The 15,374-nt window shown below is 39.3% G+C and overlaps 2 protein-coding genes across 4 annotated transcripts in view; both read right to left on the bottom strand.

The window, feature by feature from the left end:
- ALDH8A1 (aldehyde dehydrogenase 8 family, member A1) overlaps nt 1-6,137 on the bottom strand; it is a 9,782-nt gene extending 3,645 nt beyond the window's left edge. For 2 of the 3 annotated variants that reach the window (XM_010024747.1, XM_010024749.1), the window contains exons 1-3: nt 5,971-6,137; nt 1,727-1,874; nt 1,185-1,340 (exon numbers count right to left, since the gene is read on the bottom strand). In XM_010024747.1, the coding sequence (XP_010023049.1) occupies nt 1,185-1,340; nt 1,727-1,874; nt 5,971-6,108 (442 nt within the window). In that variant the 5' untranslated portion in view covers nt 6,109-6,137. The remainder of the gene's footprint in view (nt 1-1,184; nt 1,341-1,726; nt 1,875-5,970) is intronic. The other variant, XM_010024748.1, reaches the window with a different exon arrangement.
- Nucleotides 6,138-8,578: 2,441 nt separating this feature from the next.
- On the bottom strand, nt 8,579-13,703 carry LOC104413684 (HBS1-like protein). The gene is made up of 5 exons (XM_010024750.1): nt 13,684-13,703; nt 11,934-12,042; nt 11,248-11,348; nt 10,214-10,358; nt 8,579-9,243 (listed from the first exon to the last, which is right to left on the bottom strand). The coding sequence occupies exons 1-5, from the start codon at nt 13,701-13,703 to the stop codon at nt 9,232-9,234; spliced, it is 387 nt and encodes a 128-aa protein (XP_010023052.1). The 3' UTR covers nt 8,579-9,231.
- Nucleotides 13,704-15,374: the final 1,671 nt, after the last annotated feature.

Raw genomic sequence — 15,374 nt, 5'->3', positions numbered from 1 at the left:
GTTCTCAAGGGAGCCCCCCCCCCCCCCCCCCCCCCCCCAATTTTAATATTAAATAGAGCATGCATAACATATTTTCCTGAGAAATTTTAACTTAATCTCTGAGTTCCAAAGTTTATCAGTGTACAAACTGCTCACATAAATTGCTGAATGACCAGAATATTTTCAGTAATTGCCTTTGGGAATACTTTTATCTTAAATATTTATAGGAATCAGGGAAAAAAAAAATCCATAATTGCTAGGTATGGCTGCTTCACAAACACCACAGGACTTCTTGCTGTTTGATGGAGCAGATGCAGTGAATGACTTTTCCTTGTGAGAGTAGTTCTACCAGTACGTGTGTCCTCCACTGTACAAGAAAACTTACAAATGGGTCCTCTCCAGGTTAGCAAATTTTGTATTCTAAATAATTTAAGTGTGAATGTGGAACATTCATATACATCAGATATTAGGAAGAAGGTCTTTACTGTGAGGCTGTTGAGGCTCTGGCACAGGTTGCCCAGAGAAGCTGTGGCTGCCCCATTCCTGGCAGTGTTCAAGGCCAGGTTGGACATGGCTTTGAGAAACCTGATCTCGTGGAAGGTGTCCCTGCCCGTGGCAGGGGGAGTTAAAACTGGATGATCTTTAAGGTCCCTTCCAACCCAAGACGTTTATGATTCTATGATTTAGATTAAACACCTGCTCATGGAATCATTACCACTCCATTACTGGTCAGCTCAGCACAGCCACTGTATTTCTGAAGCATTAGCAGCATCTAGCGGCCGAGTTCAGCAATTCCCCAGGTAAAAGTGGTTTATCCACCCGTGTGCACTCCAATGACAGGCTGAAGTGTCACGTTGCAAATTACTACTGCTTCCCCAAAGGGAGGAGAATCCAGCCCTCCCTGCAGGAGCTTCTGAACTCCTCACTGCTTCTGAATCCCTCACTGATCTACAGCAGAAATACCTACTTACTCCCTGCTGCCCCACATACAAAACATGAACAATTTTGAGAGCTAACAGGTTAAAGCGGGTCCTTTCTCAGGCATTTAAGCATTCTTCTTAACATGAAGTAGAAAAATTGGGTTTACGTAAAGTTGCTCGTTCTTAACAGACTAGTCATGCTTAGCACATGATCCAGAGGCAAGATTGACACACTGCCAAGGCAGACACCCTGCCCAGCTTTTCAGCATTTCAGGAGCACCATACCAACTCCCACAGGGGCCCTCGAGGTGTAATGCACACAGCCCATGGTTGCCATCTCAGTGCACTCTGTCACATGGTGAAGGATGGAAGAGGCAAAGAATCGGAAGTTATACACGGCCCGAGGGATGTCCACTGTTCTAGCAAATGTAATAGTTTTTCCTGAAACAATAAAAGAAGTACACTGCTGTGTTATCATGGGCATAAACAGCACTTTAAACTCTGTTCTGAAAACCAATTTGCTTGGTTTTTAGGAAATGTCTTTTGTCGTGTGCCCAAGTAATCCCCAGCACAGTGCAAGCATAGTCAGTGTCCACAGCTTCTCTGATGTACTACATTCCAAATATCCAACAGCTGAAGTCAAAGTCAGCAGTTCTGAAAAGCAAGAATAGGCCAGGAATCCAAAATCAATGACTTCTGAAAAGTTCATGCACATCAACTCCAGTTTGCTCTGACAGTTCATACCATACTAAAAATTTGGACCATACCCGCCACTTCAATATTGAACAAGACATGCTATATTTAAGAACAACAGTTCCAATTTTTACCCTGGTCCTTTGACTCTGCTTGTGCAAAAGCTTCCAGGTCATGTTCAATCAGGTCTGCCAATTTGTTCAGGATCTGAGATCTTTCCAATGGACTTTTTGAGGACCAAATTGGGAACGCATCTTTGGCAGCTTTGACAGCAGCTTCCACCTAAAGAAGCAAAAGATGGATGGTGACTGCTAATGAAAGGCCTTAGAAAGAATAGCAAACAATCAGCAGATGAATTCGTATTTGGGAGGATAATAATCCAGATCACATTACTGGAAAGACTGCATCTCTTCAGAGTTGTGACTATTGATAGCTTCTCCATTTTCATTTTCTTGGGACACTACCCCATAACTCAAGAAGCGTTACTGAAATAGAGCATCTAGAAAAGAAACTGCCACTGTAACTCTTGCTTTTCTCTAAATTCCAGGAACTAGTGGGCAACTCTCCCGGGCTGGAGGAAATGCCAGACTCATCAGTTATCATCAGGCAAGTGCCACTGGCCAAACACCCACGCAGAATCTTGTTTCTCATGGGGAAAATGCAAGAATCTCCCAAATCAAATGCAGCCTTAATCTAAACGTCCACAGTTTTCAACACAGGACTTCAGCCACACCAGGCAATGATTAAAGTAAGGGGTTGGGGAAGAAATGAACTGTATGGCTTGCTAGCCTTTGATTTCCAATTCCTTTTTCAAAGGCTGGTTCAAGCAAGTTCTAAGAATATACTTGTAGAACAGCACTCAGAGAAAATATTTTCATCTTACCTGATCACAGCTAGAAACTCACTAATGCCCTCACAAAAAAACCCCAGCTCCTTTCTAAACTCTTGTGGTTTAGTCAGTTCTCTCATCAGGTATCTTATGAGGTCTACAAATGTTATCATTATACGCACCTATATAGATGCATACCAGTCTCCTAAGTATTTTGCCTGAGATGTCCATAACTGCTGCATGGTCCTTCAGCCTGACCTTGCTGAATAGTGGCAGATTACCAGCACTTTTCTGAAGCAGGCCAGGCTTCAAAGGGTTAAAGTTAACCAGAAAGCTTTCTCTCCCATAAGCCATTTCCTCTGGGCTCTTAAATGGAAGTTACCTGCATCTGTTGATTTGTAAGCAGCTCCTTTTTTATTTTTACCAGCCTCTCAGATTACTAAAGATGTTTCCAACATTCTTCCATACTTGAATTAACTACCCTATTTCCCAATGTTGGCTTCCTGTATATCTCTTCTTATTGCTTCCAATGTCCAATATAACCATCAAGGTGGGTTTTTAGCCAAAGCTGTTTTGGCTGCTTACCCATCATTTTTTGCTCCTAATTTTCTTCAACTTTTGGAAATCTTCCCAAGTCAATAACTAGGAGGATGCTGATGTAATATCAGTCAAATCATTCTGACCTCTCCTAATTTTGACATATTGCTGGTTCCTGTGTAGTCACTAAAGACTCCTTTCCACTGATTCCACAAAACTGAGTTCCAAATTCATTCCTTCACATTGTGATGGGTGTTATAGAAAAGCCATCACAAAATAATTTACAAACACTCCAATGCTGTTTTATTAAGAAGAGCACAAAAGCTTAAGTGGGTGAAAACCCCTTCCTCCCCATGCATATGAGAACTTATGGTCTCCCTAAAAATAAGGACCAGAGTTTGAGGGCCAGAATGACACTGGTATGGAGACCAACATAGGAAACAAACCAACTTGCACAAGGTCACACAGATCACTGGCCAAGCTCAGAACTGAACTCTTTCGACTGTATTGGGACAACCTACTACTCAGGTGCCGACCACTGGTGGGCTGTCAGTCACTGAATGGCTGGAGCAGGGCCAAAGCAGGCCTGGGAAAGGGGAACTGCAGCTTCTTGAACAAGTCAGGTGTGGATGGCACGTATATCCTGAAAAGGTGTACCGTCTGTTAAACCACACACCCTTTACTAATTCAGTTGTTCTTCCACCCTCCCGTCATTAGGTGCCATTGTGGTGCTGCTTCTCATCTGCCCTGTCCTCTGTGGCCATGTGTGCTTCAAGAGAGGGCTGATAAGAAGTTAAGGCTATCTGCATTGTTAACCCAGTGGGTTTGGGAGAAAGAAGATAATGTTGCATTTTCACAGACAGTAGAAAATTAGCAAAGGAAGGAATGAAGTGGCAGTAGACTGATTTTTAAAAAGAAAAAAGCAAGAGGAAAAAAAGGAGGGAGATTTATACAGAAAAAGGAAAAGAGCATGCAAAGGTTAATCAGTTAATTAGTTTGCCTAGCAAAAAGCAGCAAAGAAAGTCGAGCCACAAAGAAAACACATGTAAGAATTCAACTATGAACTTGTGTGTCTGAAACACTTCCTTCTGCTTTCGTCTTCTGCACAAAACAGACACAGAGAAAGAACACACAATCCAGGCCTATTGTAAAAGGTTGATACTGAAATATCCCAAACTGCCCTCAGGACATGAATTTTGCTTTCCCAGGAGACGATGCACAGGAGCAAGGTTCTTTAAAGAGACATGTTTTTAAGGAGATACCTGCCAAGGACTAATTAGCCCTCACCAGTCTGTCATTTGGAGTCACAGGGCACCTGTTTGGCTTGCTTCAGGTGCTGCTATTTGGAATCTAAGACATCTAGCCAGGGAGAAAAATTAAAAAATCCTGAACATTTAGTGGTTTGGGCAGAAAATGGCTGAAATGGCCAATGACCTGGTGTTAAATTCCAGGGTCAGCAAGAGATTTGCTGTCTGCTTCTGTTCTGCCTTCTAACCTTCCACCAAAATTAACCAAGAAAAAAGTCCAACTGGACACTGAGCCTTGCTAGAAACCAGCATCCCAAGTACTCTGTTGAACCTGGGTCTATATGCTTAATTTGCTATCTCGACATACCCTATATATAGTACGTGATTGCATTTTCCCCTGCAGCATATTCCATCAGTCACCAGTGGACACCAGCTCTACAGAACCCAAATTTCTTGTACAGTTGTCTAAATGCAGGAGTAAAGCACTAGGTAACTTTACAGGTGTTTAAACCAGCTTCTTGCTGCTACACACAACCACCAACTCAAAAAGCTGAAAGAGCTATTGCTCTTTACTATATCTGAACCATATCTCCAGGATGGTCAGCAGCCTACTTCTGTTAGGCTGTTCTGGCATTCTCACATCTCTCTAGTTTCTATGATTTTTCAAATGAATAAACAGGAAGATTTGCACCTGCAGATCAAAGAGAAGTCTCTTCAGGCATAATTATGGCTGGAATGAACTTACACCAGTGTATTCTAGCAAATCCAGCCTGTTACTCTTTAACCCTTGGCCATCAGCATCTAGCAAATATTTACCCAGTTGAAATTACAGTGCAAAGTTTTCTGCTGAGAAAAGCAAAGACAAAAGATGTCAACAGGACTGAAATCCAAGTGAAGAGCTACACATAGTAGCAGTATTTTTAAAAAAGTTTTGAAAATATTTGTCAAAATCTTCCAATCCCCTTGTCTTATCCAAGCTTTTCCACTTGTTTCTCTCTTCAGTAAATTTGAAACGCTATGTTGGACATACTTGTAGGTCCCTTATAAAGCAGCATTAATGAAACTGCAGCTCCCCAGATGAATGTCACATTGCCTGTCCGCACCTGAACACATATAAGGTACCAGGAAACATTCATCTCACTGGAAAGCGTAGGGCTAGGAAACACTACACTGATGTGGAGGCTACATTATAAGGAAATATACACTCATCACAGCCACTTCATCACCTCACTTAATACCCAACTGCTAATACCAAAACCTGAGAGGTCTGGAAGCTGTTTACTATCTTCAGGGAAGAGTTAGCAAGCCAAAAATCCTTTTAAAAGACCACTGCAAATCATCAAGACTCTAAGGAAGAACATGGTTGTATATGATGCCTCCAAGTTATTTTACAAAAGAGATCAATAAAGCCTTTTCTCTCACAGAGATTGTTTACGCTTTACAGCTAGTCTAAGCGTTATCGTTAACTTTTGTACAAGCCATCTCCCATGCGAGCTGAAGGAGCTCCACTGAAGCTGTGTTGATCTACACCAGCCTGGGATCCAGCCTGTAACTTTCTAACAGCAAATCATAAAAAAAAATAACAGTAGTTGCTGCTGCTGCAGGAAGATTACACAGCCCTACAATGTAGCTAAGAACTTACCCATCTAAGCATTAAAGTCTTCAGCATTTGTTTGTTCTCTCACCTTCAGTCTCTCCCACACAAAATATTAACGTGATGTGCATTTAACATTTTCAGTTCTTTGCATATTTGGATAGTACTCACCTCTTCTTTGCCACTGTCCGGCACCCTGCAATAGACATCTCCAGTGGACGGATTATAGGAGTCGATGTAGGAGGAACAAGGAACAAATTTGCCACCTATAAAGTTTTCCAGCACCAAGAAATTCTTTGAATGAGCCATCGTTAGCCACTTGCTTAATCTGTGATTTTTTTTCTGCAAGGCATTAATTTAGATTAGCAGGTCTGTGCATATTTGCACAGCAAGTCTGAACTCCTCCCCCTCTCTCTCCGTTTTCCCTGCACTGCTTGCTCACAGGGGGAAAAATCCCTGGCAACAGCAGAAAAAGGGGGTGGGGGTGGGAAATTACTATTTCTGCGACACTCAGCTCTTTTATAGGAGTTGAAGCAGGGAGGCAGGACCAACTTAGTTGTTACAAAACAACTCCTCTTTGTCTATAGGAAATAAAGTACTAAAGAAGGGGAGAAAAAGAGTAATTTGACAGGGAAATTTCTACCTATGCAGTTTTTCAAGCTACAGTCTGAAGACATTTTGCTTCAACTATACAAAATAATTCAACATGCAAACACCAAGCCAGGCACCTGCTCCTTACCATCAGCAGACACAGAGGAGAGACACCTAGACTAGCACATCTGCAGCTCATGTTCACTGCTTGTCATCGTCAATACTTTTCCTTGTAATCCCAAAAACAATGCTTCTGCTAAACCCAAATATTTTAAACATAAGAAAGTCTCTTTTTTCCACCAGTATCCCCAAACATCAAACAATAAAAGCAGCTGAGTGGCCCTTCAACTCAGAAGAGTTGAGAAGCGCAATTTTGCATGGTACACTCTGTTTTAGGTTGTCAGACACCCAGTTTTTAAAAAAGCAGCAAGACAACAGCTTTTCTGCTTTCCCTTCCGTATATATTCCAGTGGAAGTTACCTTACTATAGAGAAACTTGTTATGTATAATTAAGTTTTTCTCTAACTTCCCAAGAACCTGCCCATAAGAGCTGTATGAAAGTCATTTTTCTCCAATAGAGAATGCTTATGAGTATCAAACTGCTCTAAGATTGCATCCCAACTTCTTGCACTCCAGAGATATTCTACATTCATATTAGACAGCAGTGAGTTGCCACCAGGAGATTGTGAGTACTTCAGTCGGCAGTTTATAAAGTTTTTTGCACCCTATACCACTGCCAAGCCATCATGTTTCTTGTGGATTAACGTGCAAATGTATTTGGATTGAACAACGGTGATACATTTTTGTTGCACAACAGATCATTTATGCATCAACCAATTGGTGCCTCTGGGCAGAGTTCAAATCAGTGCTGAAAGGTAGTGAAATTGGAATAGGTAATACTGAAATTGGAATAGGTGATACCTCCGGCTCTCCCAAGTTACAGACTGGGAAAGCACGAAGTAGCTTTTCTCTTGTCACGGAATACCAAGTCTCAAAATTTTATGTAAGAAGGGTTGTCGGGTCCATTCTGTATCACACTTACTTATCCACAAACAGCAAAGAATTTACGGAAGTCTTAAAACTGAAGACACATTTCTTCTGCCTGTAGCACTTCAGCTGTCCCCTGACTTAAAGACAACCTAAGCATTTTCAAGGTTTTAAGGCAAATTCAAGTGGAACAGCTTCAGCATAGGAGGTTGGCAATACAAATCTCTGGAATCCAACAAGTGCACTGAAACCTTTGCAGCTGGCATGTTGAAACTGGTTAAGTATTTTGGTTAAGTATTTAAATCCAATGTCTTGACTATAAAAAACCCCAATAAATAGTGATAATTCATAAGCTTCAGTTTTGGCAATAAGAGTTTTCAGGTATTTCAGATTAGTAAGATTTTACTGAAGTCATTTCCACATAAAGCATTGCTGCTACTTCTATAATGTGCATGCGGTCAACAGTACAATTTATCTACGTGGTCAAGTGCAGCTATCTGCTGAATCAGGGCTAAAACAAGTAAGTGCAAAAAAAGGCACCTACCAAAAAAAGGCACGTGGGAAGAGTAGGTACAGATTGTACATGACTGAACTAAGTAACCATCATAGACTTTTTGTATTTTTCACTACAGAGGGCACAGCTTTACTTCAGTCACCTCCAGTGACTGATGTTTTGGACCATTTACTCCTTCCCCACACTACTAACTGTGGTCAAAGAGGAGTTGTCTTCACCCTGCACCTGCATACAGGTTCTGAAATATCTGAGCTCCTCTCACACTTCCCAGAGAGAAAAAGTCTTCCAAGCTGTAGTAAAGGGTGTCTGTCCTGAGCTTATGCTGGAGGTGGCAGAAACGTCCTCTTTTCAGCTGGGACATTTCACTTGCCTTATTACTGAAAAGCAAGAGGGAGTTACATGCTCAAGTAAGCACAACAATCTGGCTTTAGCATGTATCTCAAGAATAAACTGCCAGCTTTTGTTCAAAAGAGCACCAAGTCTGGATGAAAGAGATGTGTATGTGCAGTAGCTGCAGACTAACATGAGAAAAACTGAAGTTATTTCCACAGAAAGATAAGACACATGCCAGTTTCGCATTTTAACTCATCAGTTTACTCTGAAACTTCTGAGTTAGGGAAAGTAAAGAATGATTTAACACAATTTAACAGTGTTTAAATAACAAAAAAATGAAGGAGACAAGAATTATGCTCAGACACAGTTATTTTATTATTTCTACAGTTTAAAAAATAAAATTAGCCAATGTTGGCACAGCTTCCACTACACAGCAAAAGAAAACTTATGCTTTTTAAATAAATTTTGGGACAGGGAAAACAATCCCAAGATAATACTACAGGCCTTTCTCTTGAAACCAAAGTTAATAGTTGGGGTTTTTTTCCCTGAATATGTATTCAAATCAAACCTAAAAATATATTAGACCAATAAAGTTACTTTACTGAATTAATGTGCAGGGGGGAAAAAAAAAAAGCAAATCAAAGAAAATATGTAAACAATTTATGTCTGGAAGTAAGGAGTTTGTTTCATGATGATTCATCATCTTGTTCTCTAATTCAACTTTCTAAGATTTTTCCATCAAGCTCTCTAAGGACTAAATTCCACATGGAGAAACACATCAGATTCTTGAGATCGAGAAGTGCAACGTTAGCAGTTCCTTGTCAGTTGGCATCCTGTTATGCAGTGGGAATGCTCCCCAGACGTCTCACACAATCTGACTTTAGTCATCATCATCTTATCCCCAGTTAATTGCACTTGTTCCTTCAACTGAAGTAACTGTATTCTTAAACAGAAGTTTGAGCATCTGACTGCATTTTGGTTGGACGGTGAAAGTTCTTGCACCACTGTCATTCTTTAATCTAGAAATACAAACACATGGAAAAAAAACCATGGTGAAAAATGAAGTACTAAATGTAAAATGATCACAGCTTTTTTTCAATATGATCTAGTTAGCTGTGCAAGAAATAATTTCTTTTGTTCTGAAATTCTCTTGAACAAGATCACAAATACTAAAATAATCATTCCCAAGTAACAGAGTTTAGTCTCCAATTCCACAGGCACAGGGCATCATAGATGTAAATAGGACCCCATTCGCTTCAAGTGAAATTTATTGAAAAATGGGTGCAAGATTAAAGCCCTAATTCTGGATCCTATTTAAGACCAGGTAGATTGTTAAGAGCACTACATTAGAGCTCCATAAAGGCCAGAGCACAGCATTCCTATGCACAGGGAGAAGACAGAAATTCTTGTCCTAAAGTGCTGAAGTGCTCTCCCTCAGGCCTAGAATTAGAAGTTATATGCTAAGCCAAAAATCATAGCGAGATTTTGGTAAAGCAATAGAGGATCAATATTTTTTGATCCTAATAGGAGGCAAAACATTTCTCTTTAGCCTCACAGCCTTTGCTTCCTCTCACAGGCATCAGTAAGACTCAAATGCACAACTGTCTTTAATGCTAAAAGAAAAAGACCTGGGACCCAAACTAGCCACAGTAAAATTGACCAACACTTCTTATCTACAAACTACTTCTGGTATATTTATACAGACTAGAGTGATGTATGTTAAAATAGTTAAGGTTTATTTTTTAAACTCAAGAGGAAGGAAAATATACAATATCTAACAATTTAAACTGAGTCATTTTTGCTCCTGATAAATTGAACAGAACTGTGGCAAGTTTTCGTCACGTCCTGCCGAAGCACTGTCTTTTTCGGCAGAATTCACTTTTTAGACCAAAGGGTGTAAAACAGGTCTTAACCATAAAAACGGAATGTTATGTGAAAATTAACACCTTTCTTTTATACAACAGAAAGTCTGCTACAAAAATGCCATACCTCTGTGACAACTCCTGCAGCAATAGTGGAACCACTGTAGCGTAACATAAACCTCCCAAGTTCTTTAAAATCCTTATACAACTCTAGAGCAACAGGTCTTTGAGTCTGTAGTTCTATTAGAGCATTCTGTCCTTTAGACAAGAATCTACAGATAAATAAGCAGAAAACTCTATTATATGCATGAATTAAAAAGAGAACAGTGAATAAATTAAAAGAAAAATAAAATTAAAAAGCCAAAAGTATAATGATCAAGTTTGATGTCAAGCCACCAGACTGAAAACTCATTTGCCTGGAGCATATCTTTTAAAAAGACATCTAAGTTTTCTTTAAAAGCTTCTGGAGAAGGGCATCCACAACATTTAGCAAATCATTTTAAAGTTAATCATCTCATTTAATACCTGGGTTTTTTTTCATGTCCTGTAGAAATCAAGCCCTGTTTCAAAAGCAAGAGCCAGTACATTGCTCTGCAGTCATGATTTTTCTTCCCATCACCTTTCAGCAAGTTTCAGCCACGCAAAAGGATTATTCTGACAACACTGTATGTCTCAGATAGCATTTCGACCCAAATACAGCTTTAAACAAATAAAGGGATGTTCCCATAGTTTAACTTGTATGGGAAGACTCCCTAAATCTGATTTTCTCTGATCCACTGTCTAGTTGAGTTTATTTCAGATGGTAACCCTTCTCCAGAATTATACCAAGGATCCCATGCTATTACAGCAAGGAAAGAGATAATGTGAAAAAATAAGCATGTTACCAAATGTAGGTGATGTAGGATTCACTACAAATTCTGCAAGTGACCTTGGGCAAGTCATTTTACCTCCCAGGTGCTTTGCATTTACCACATCGTTAGGAGTTTTTTCACATTGTAAAGCACTCTAAAATCTAAACATGAAACCAGCTAAAACAATGAAAGCATATTCTTATAAACACATCATTGTTTCATAATAGAACATGCTCTGTGTGTATACACATATACTAATCATAAGAGCCCATATTTCTTAAATAATTAACTATTCAAAATAAACACTTACTTAGGTTTACTCTTTGTCACTTCACCAGTGCTTTTGTGCAGAACACTCAACAGTCTTCTAATAGTAGCAGGTTCACTTACAGTTTGATAGTGTAAAAGCACCTGAAAATATTTTTTTCTGTTATTAAACATTCTACAAATATCAGAAATCCCAGGTGTTAATACTTGAAAACTTCAACTTCTTTTAAGACTCATTTTTTGAACAAATGCTTATAAAGCTTCTCTTACAGGAGTCTCCGATTCACAATCAGTAACCATTCCTAGTTCCTAAACTTTGTGATGTCTACAGATATGACACAAAGATCATTAATTCATCATAAACACATTGTTCATTCTTAAGTGTTTCGGTTTTGCCACTTCAGTGCAGTACCGCAGCATGAACTGGTACTTTATTTATTTTTAAAGGTATCTTACAACTAAGTTCATCATTAAAAGGACAGCCTAACCTGTCTGGTGGAACTCACATTCTCTGAAATCGCAAAGCTATGCACTAAAAGCCAGTAAAAATATGCATAAGCAGCCACAACAGCCCCTTTCATCCTCTTCAAAACACAGACAAACCCGTTTCCTCTGAAGAGATGGAACCCCTTCTAGATGCTAAATGATTCCCATATTCGGGGATTGGACATGGAGAGGAAAAGCCCTGAGCAACCTGTAATGAACATAGGAACTTTCACAGACACTTACGGGAAATCCTTTAGTGATTGGAACCTCAATATTGAAGATGAGAACCCGAGCTCTGAAACGAGTGCAAACTTTAATGGGTTCCTTGGGATCACAATATACACAGCCAACACTACAAGAGAGGTGAACAAAAGAAACTGATATATATCTTGACATACAAAAGTTAATCGCTGCACTGGAAAAAGACAGGTACTTAAGACAAGTAAAGCAAAGACAACACCACTTCAGTATAACCTGAGGGAGGGGGGAAAGAAAACAAAACCAAAACACAAAACCACCAATCAGAAACACCATATCAAAGCCTGTAATGAAATTAATTCCTAGACAATGTCTACAGTATTTTGTGGGTATGCATGAGGAGGTCTGTCTAGTTCAGTGAACAATTACAACCATTGCTAATCAGTTTCTAAAAATGTCAGTGTTTCCTGTGCGTAGGTACTCTGAAGAATTAGACTTTCATTCAGAGATTAATTGTTCCAGAGCAACAGCATAAAATACTGCAGGGTGCCCAACGTTGCAGCGCTGCTGCCTGTAACTCAACTATTTTGTGCATAAAGAGACATTGTGATCAGGACTCTCAAAACTTAAGCTCTCAGCAGCATTCATTTCCAAAAAACTCTACATGGAGTCACAAGAAAAGCTACTGCTCTTTACAAGTCAGTAAAGTAGACTAGACATAGCTTTTCCAAAGTAGCTAGTTTCAGCCTTCTAAAATGAAAGGAAAATTAATCCCATCCAGAAAAACATGACTGAAGAGAATAAACAGCATGATTAAACATATACATCAGATGCAATCAAATTTCATGTCTATCAAGAGGACTTAAAACTTCCTACCTTTTCTTGACAAATCTAACATCTCCAAAAGATGAATGACATCAAGGTAATGAATTGACTCAAGCCTTCATTCAGCAAGTAGAACAAGACTTCTCCCCACCTCCCCAACCCCCCCCGCATTTACCACAAAGAACCACACCCCATTACAAAATGGCAATACAGAAAATCCTGAATTTTTCCCTTAAACATAGAGCATAATTTTGCAAAACTACCAATGCAAGGATTTTTTTCAAACAGTAGATTGAAAGTTTACTCTCTGAAGTCCACATGGAACGTAAAAAAGGTGAATGAATTATGGGTCCAACTTCCTAACTTGAAAAAAAAACTGACACCTAAAAGCTTGAGGCTAAATCTTAGCATGAAACCTATTGACTGAAACAGACACCAAGAGATTTGCTGTGTCTCACTGAATGTATCAGACCCCCCCAAAAAAGAGGCAGTAAAACATGTACCAAAAGAAATGTTACGAGCAGCTAAATGTGTTGAATAAACAGTTTCCATCAATTCCACTTGTCCAGATTTACTTATTGGTATGCAACAGCAGTTTTCAATATGTTTTGTAAGATTCAATAAGCTTTTCAAAAATCTTTTGTTTTATTTAGCAACAAGGATTTACTTAATACAGCCATTAAAATGTCCAAGGACAAGTCTTAAAGTTGCCAAGACTTTGAAGGTTACTAGTGTCAGCACTAGGGCAAAGTATGAAAACTAACAGTATTCTTCTGAGGTAGCCGTTGCACATGTAGCAGATGTTTCTAACGTTTGTTCACGCAAGCCAGGTGATAGGCATCACTTTGGTTTTAAATATCCTGGTAGCCACATCATTCTTCAAGTAAACCACTGATTGTTAAGTGTAATAGTTATATAGCTTTTCATTAAAAACAAACCGTTACTTAGACTGAAACCCAGTTCTGCTCACTTGATTTTGATGATATCCATGCCGGTCAAAGTGAGAGTAACGTGATCTCCTGCTGCAGCCCAATCAACTGGTTCATCATGCAGTGTGATTCCTGGAAATGAGTAAGAACAGAACCTCACAGTGAAGTACCTAGGTTCTGAGCTACAAACAAACAGCTCTGTTTGGGCCATTTGTGCTTCATCAACCATTACTCATCAATTTTCAGTATGAATGGGTTGAGAGTAAAAGCTTTTTAACTGAGAAGACTGATGAAGCCTTTTTCCCCCCCTTTGGTGAGATCTCACTTATTCTCTCACCCCACCCTGCACGACAACATGGCTTTATTTAAGCCAGTGGAGGGGACCTGGCACTTGTCACAGAGTGGAGATGACGCAGTCCCGAAAATGCTGTAGTACTAAGTATCTCCATATCTGCCCCACCCATCCTTTGAGGCACACGCACACCCTAGACCGCATCTTTCATGTACTTTAATGGTACTGTGTCAACTTTCATTTACCTTAAGTAGGTTTGCTGACTCTTTCATAAAAAAAAAAAGCATAACTGATGTCTTTCGTTCACAACGTCGCGTCTATTCGAAAGCACCTTTGAAAGTAACTATGTTCCGATTTTGATGTATTTTAACCTGCTTTATAAGAAAACCTGGCTGGTGGGTAAGGACAAAACTAAGTGCTCTTGAACTAACATTCTGAGGTTTCTTGTAGACGCCAAAAAAGAAATTTAAATAAGCTCACTTTTTATGAATACTGCATACTGTAATAGGATCTAGTTCTATTTCACTACAAATTGCATTTACTGATCTGCAAACCTGCTCCCAAAACCACGTGTCAAAAGCATGCCAGAAAGCATTATTCGACTACATTCAGTACTGGTTTTTTAAGCAGGGGATACAAAATAGATCTTTTCAATGCTATTTCCTCCACTTGCAGAACAGGAGTGACTACAGTGGTCTGATACCCATGATTTACCCATGTAACTGTAACATTCCTGTGCACATGAACAATATGCATACAACTGTATAAACAGGCACAATAAAGAGCTTCCCAAATGAGCACTGAACAAGCTGGTCCTGAAATAAAGCAGGACAGTCAAACCAGCATACTGTGTAATTCGGGATATATAGTTAGATACAGAAACCTATTCACTCATTTTGAAGACTTAATTTTCTTATTCGTTGGTCAATGTAGGAAAATAATAATTTTATCTTTCTGTTTGCATATGAAATAAAAACAACTCTGTGGTACAAAGACAACAAGCTTAATTAGGAAACAGCTAAAAGTTTAATGTCTTGACTTAGCTATTCCTCTTTTCAGAAATCAAATGTATTGAAATTTAAATCCAATTTTTTTCTCTTTTGTAGTTTCTCAGGACAATTATATCCTGAAAGTCTGCATATTATGAAAGGATCAGTGACCAATCTCATGAACATCAAACAGCAGAGACTTAATTCTCAAGCTTTTTCACATCTAATTCATAAGATTAATTTCTAAAGGTTGTTCAACATCTTCACACTTCCTGACAGCAGTAATGCTCCACAGCAATGATTCCTGAACTGCGTATTATTATAAATATTGCTGGAACTCAGATGTTTTTTACAGGGTCTTCATAAAGCAATGTCAAAAGTCATGAGGCTGTAACATTTGGAGTAACTGATACAGCTCCCGCCTGATCAATTTGGTGGCCTTCTATGATGG

Source organism: Nestor notabilis, unplaced genomic scaffold, assembly GCF_000696875.1.
Source record: "Nestor notabilis isolate BGI_N333 unplaced genomic scaffold, ASM69687v1 scaffold1642, whole genome shotgun sequence".
In the NCBI taxonomy this organism is placed as follows: Eukaryota; Metazoa; Chordata; class Aves; order Psittaciformes; family Psittacidae; genus Nestor; species Nestor notabilis.
Note: the sequence above shows the minus strand (reverse complement) of the source record. Positions and strands in the feature narration are given on the sequence as shown.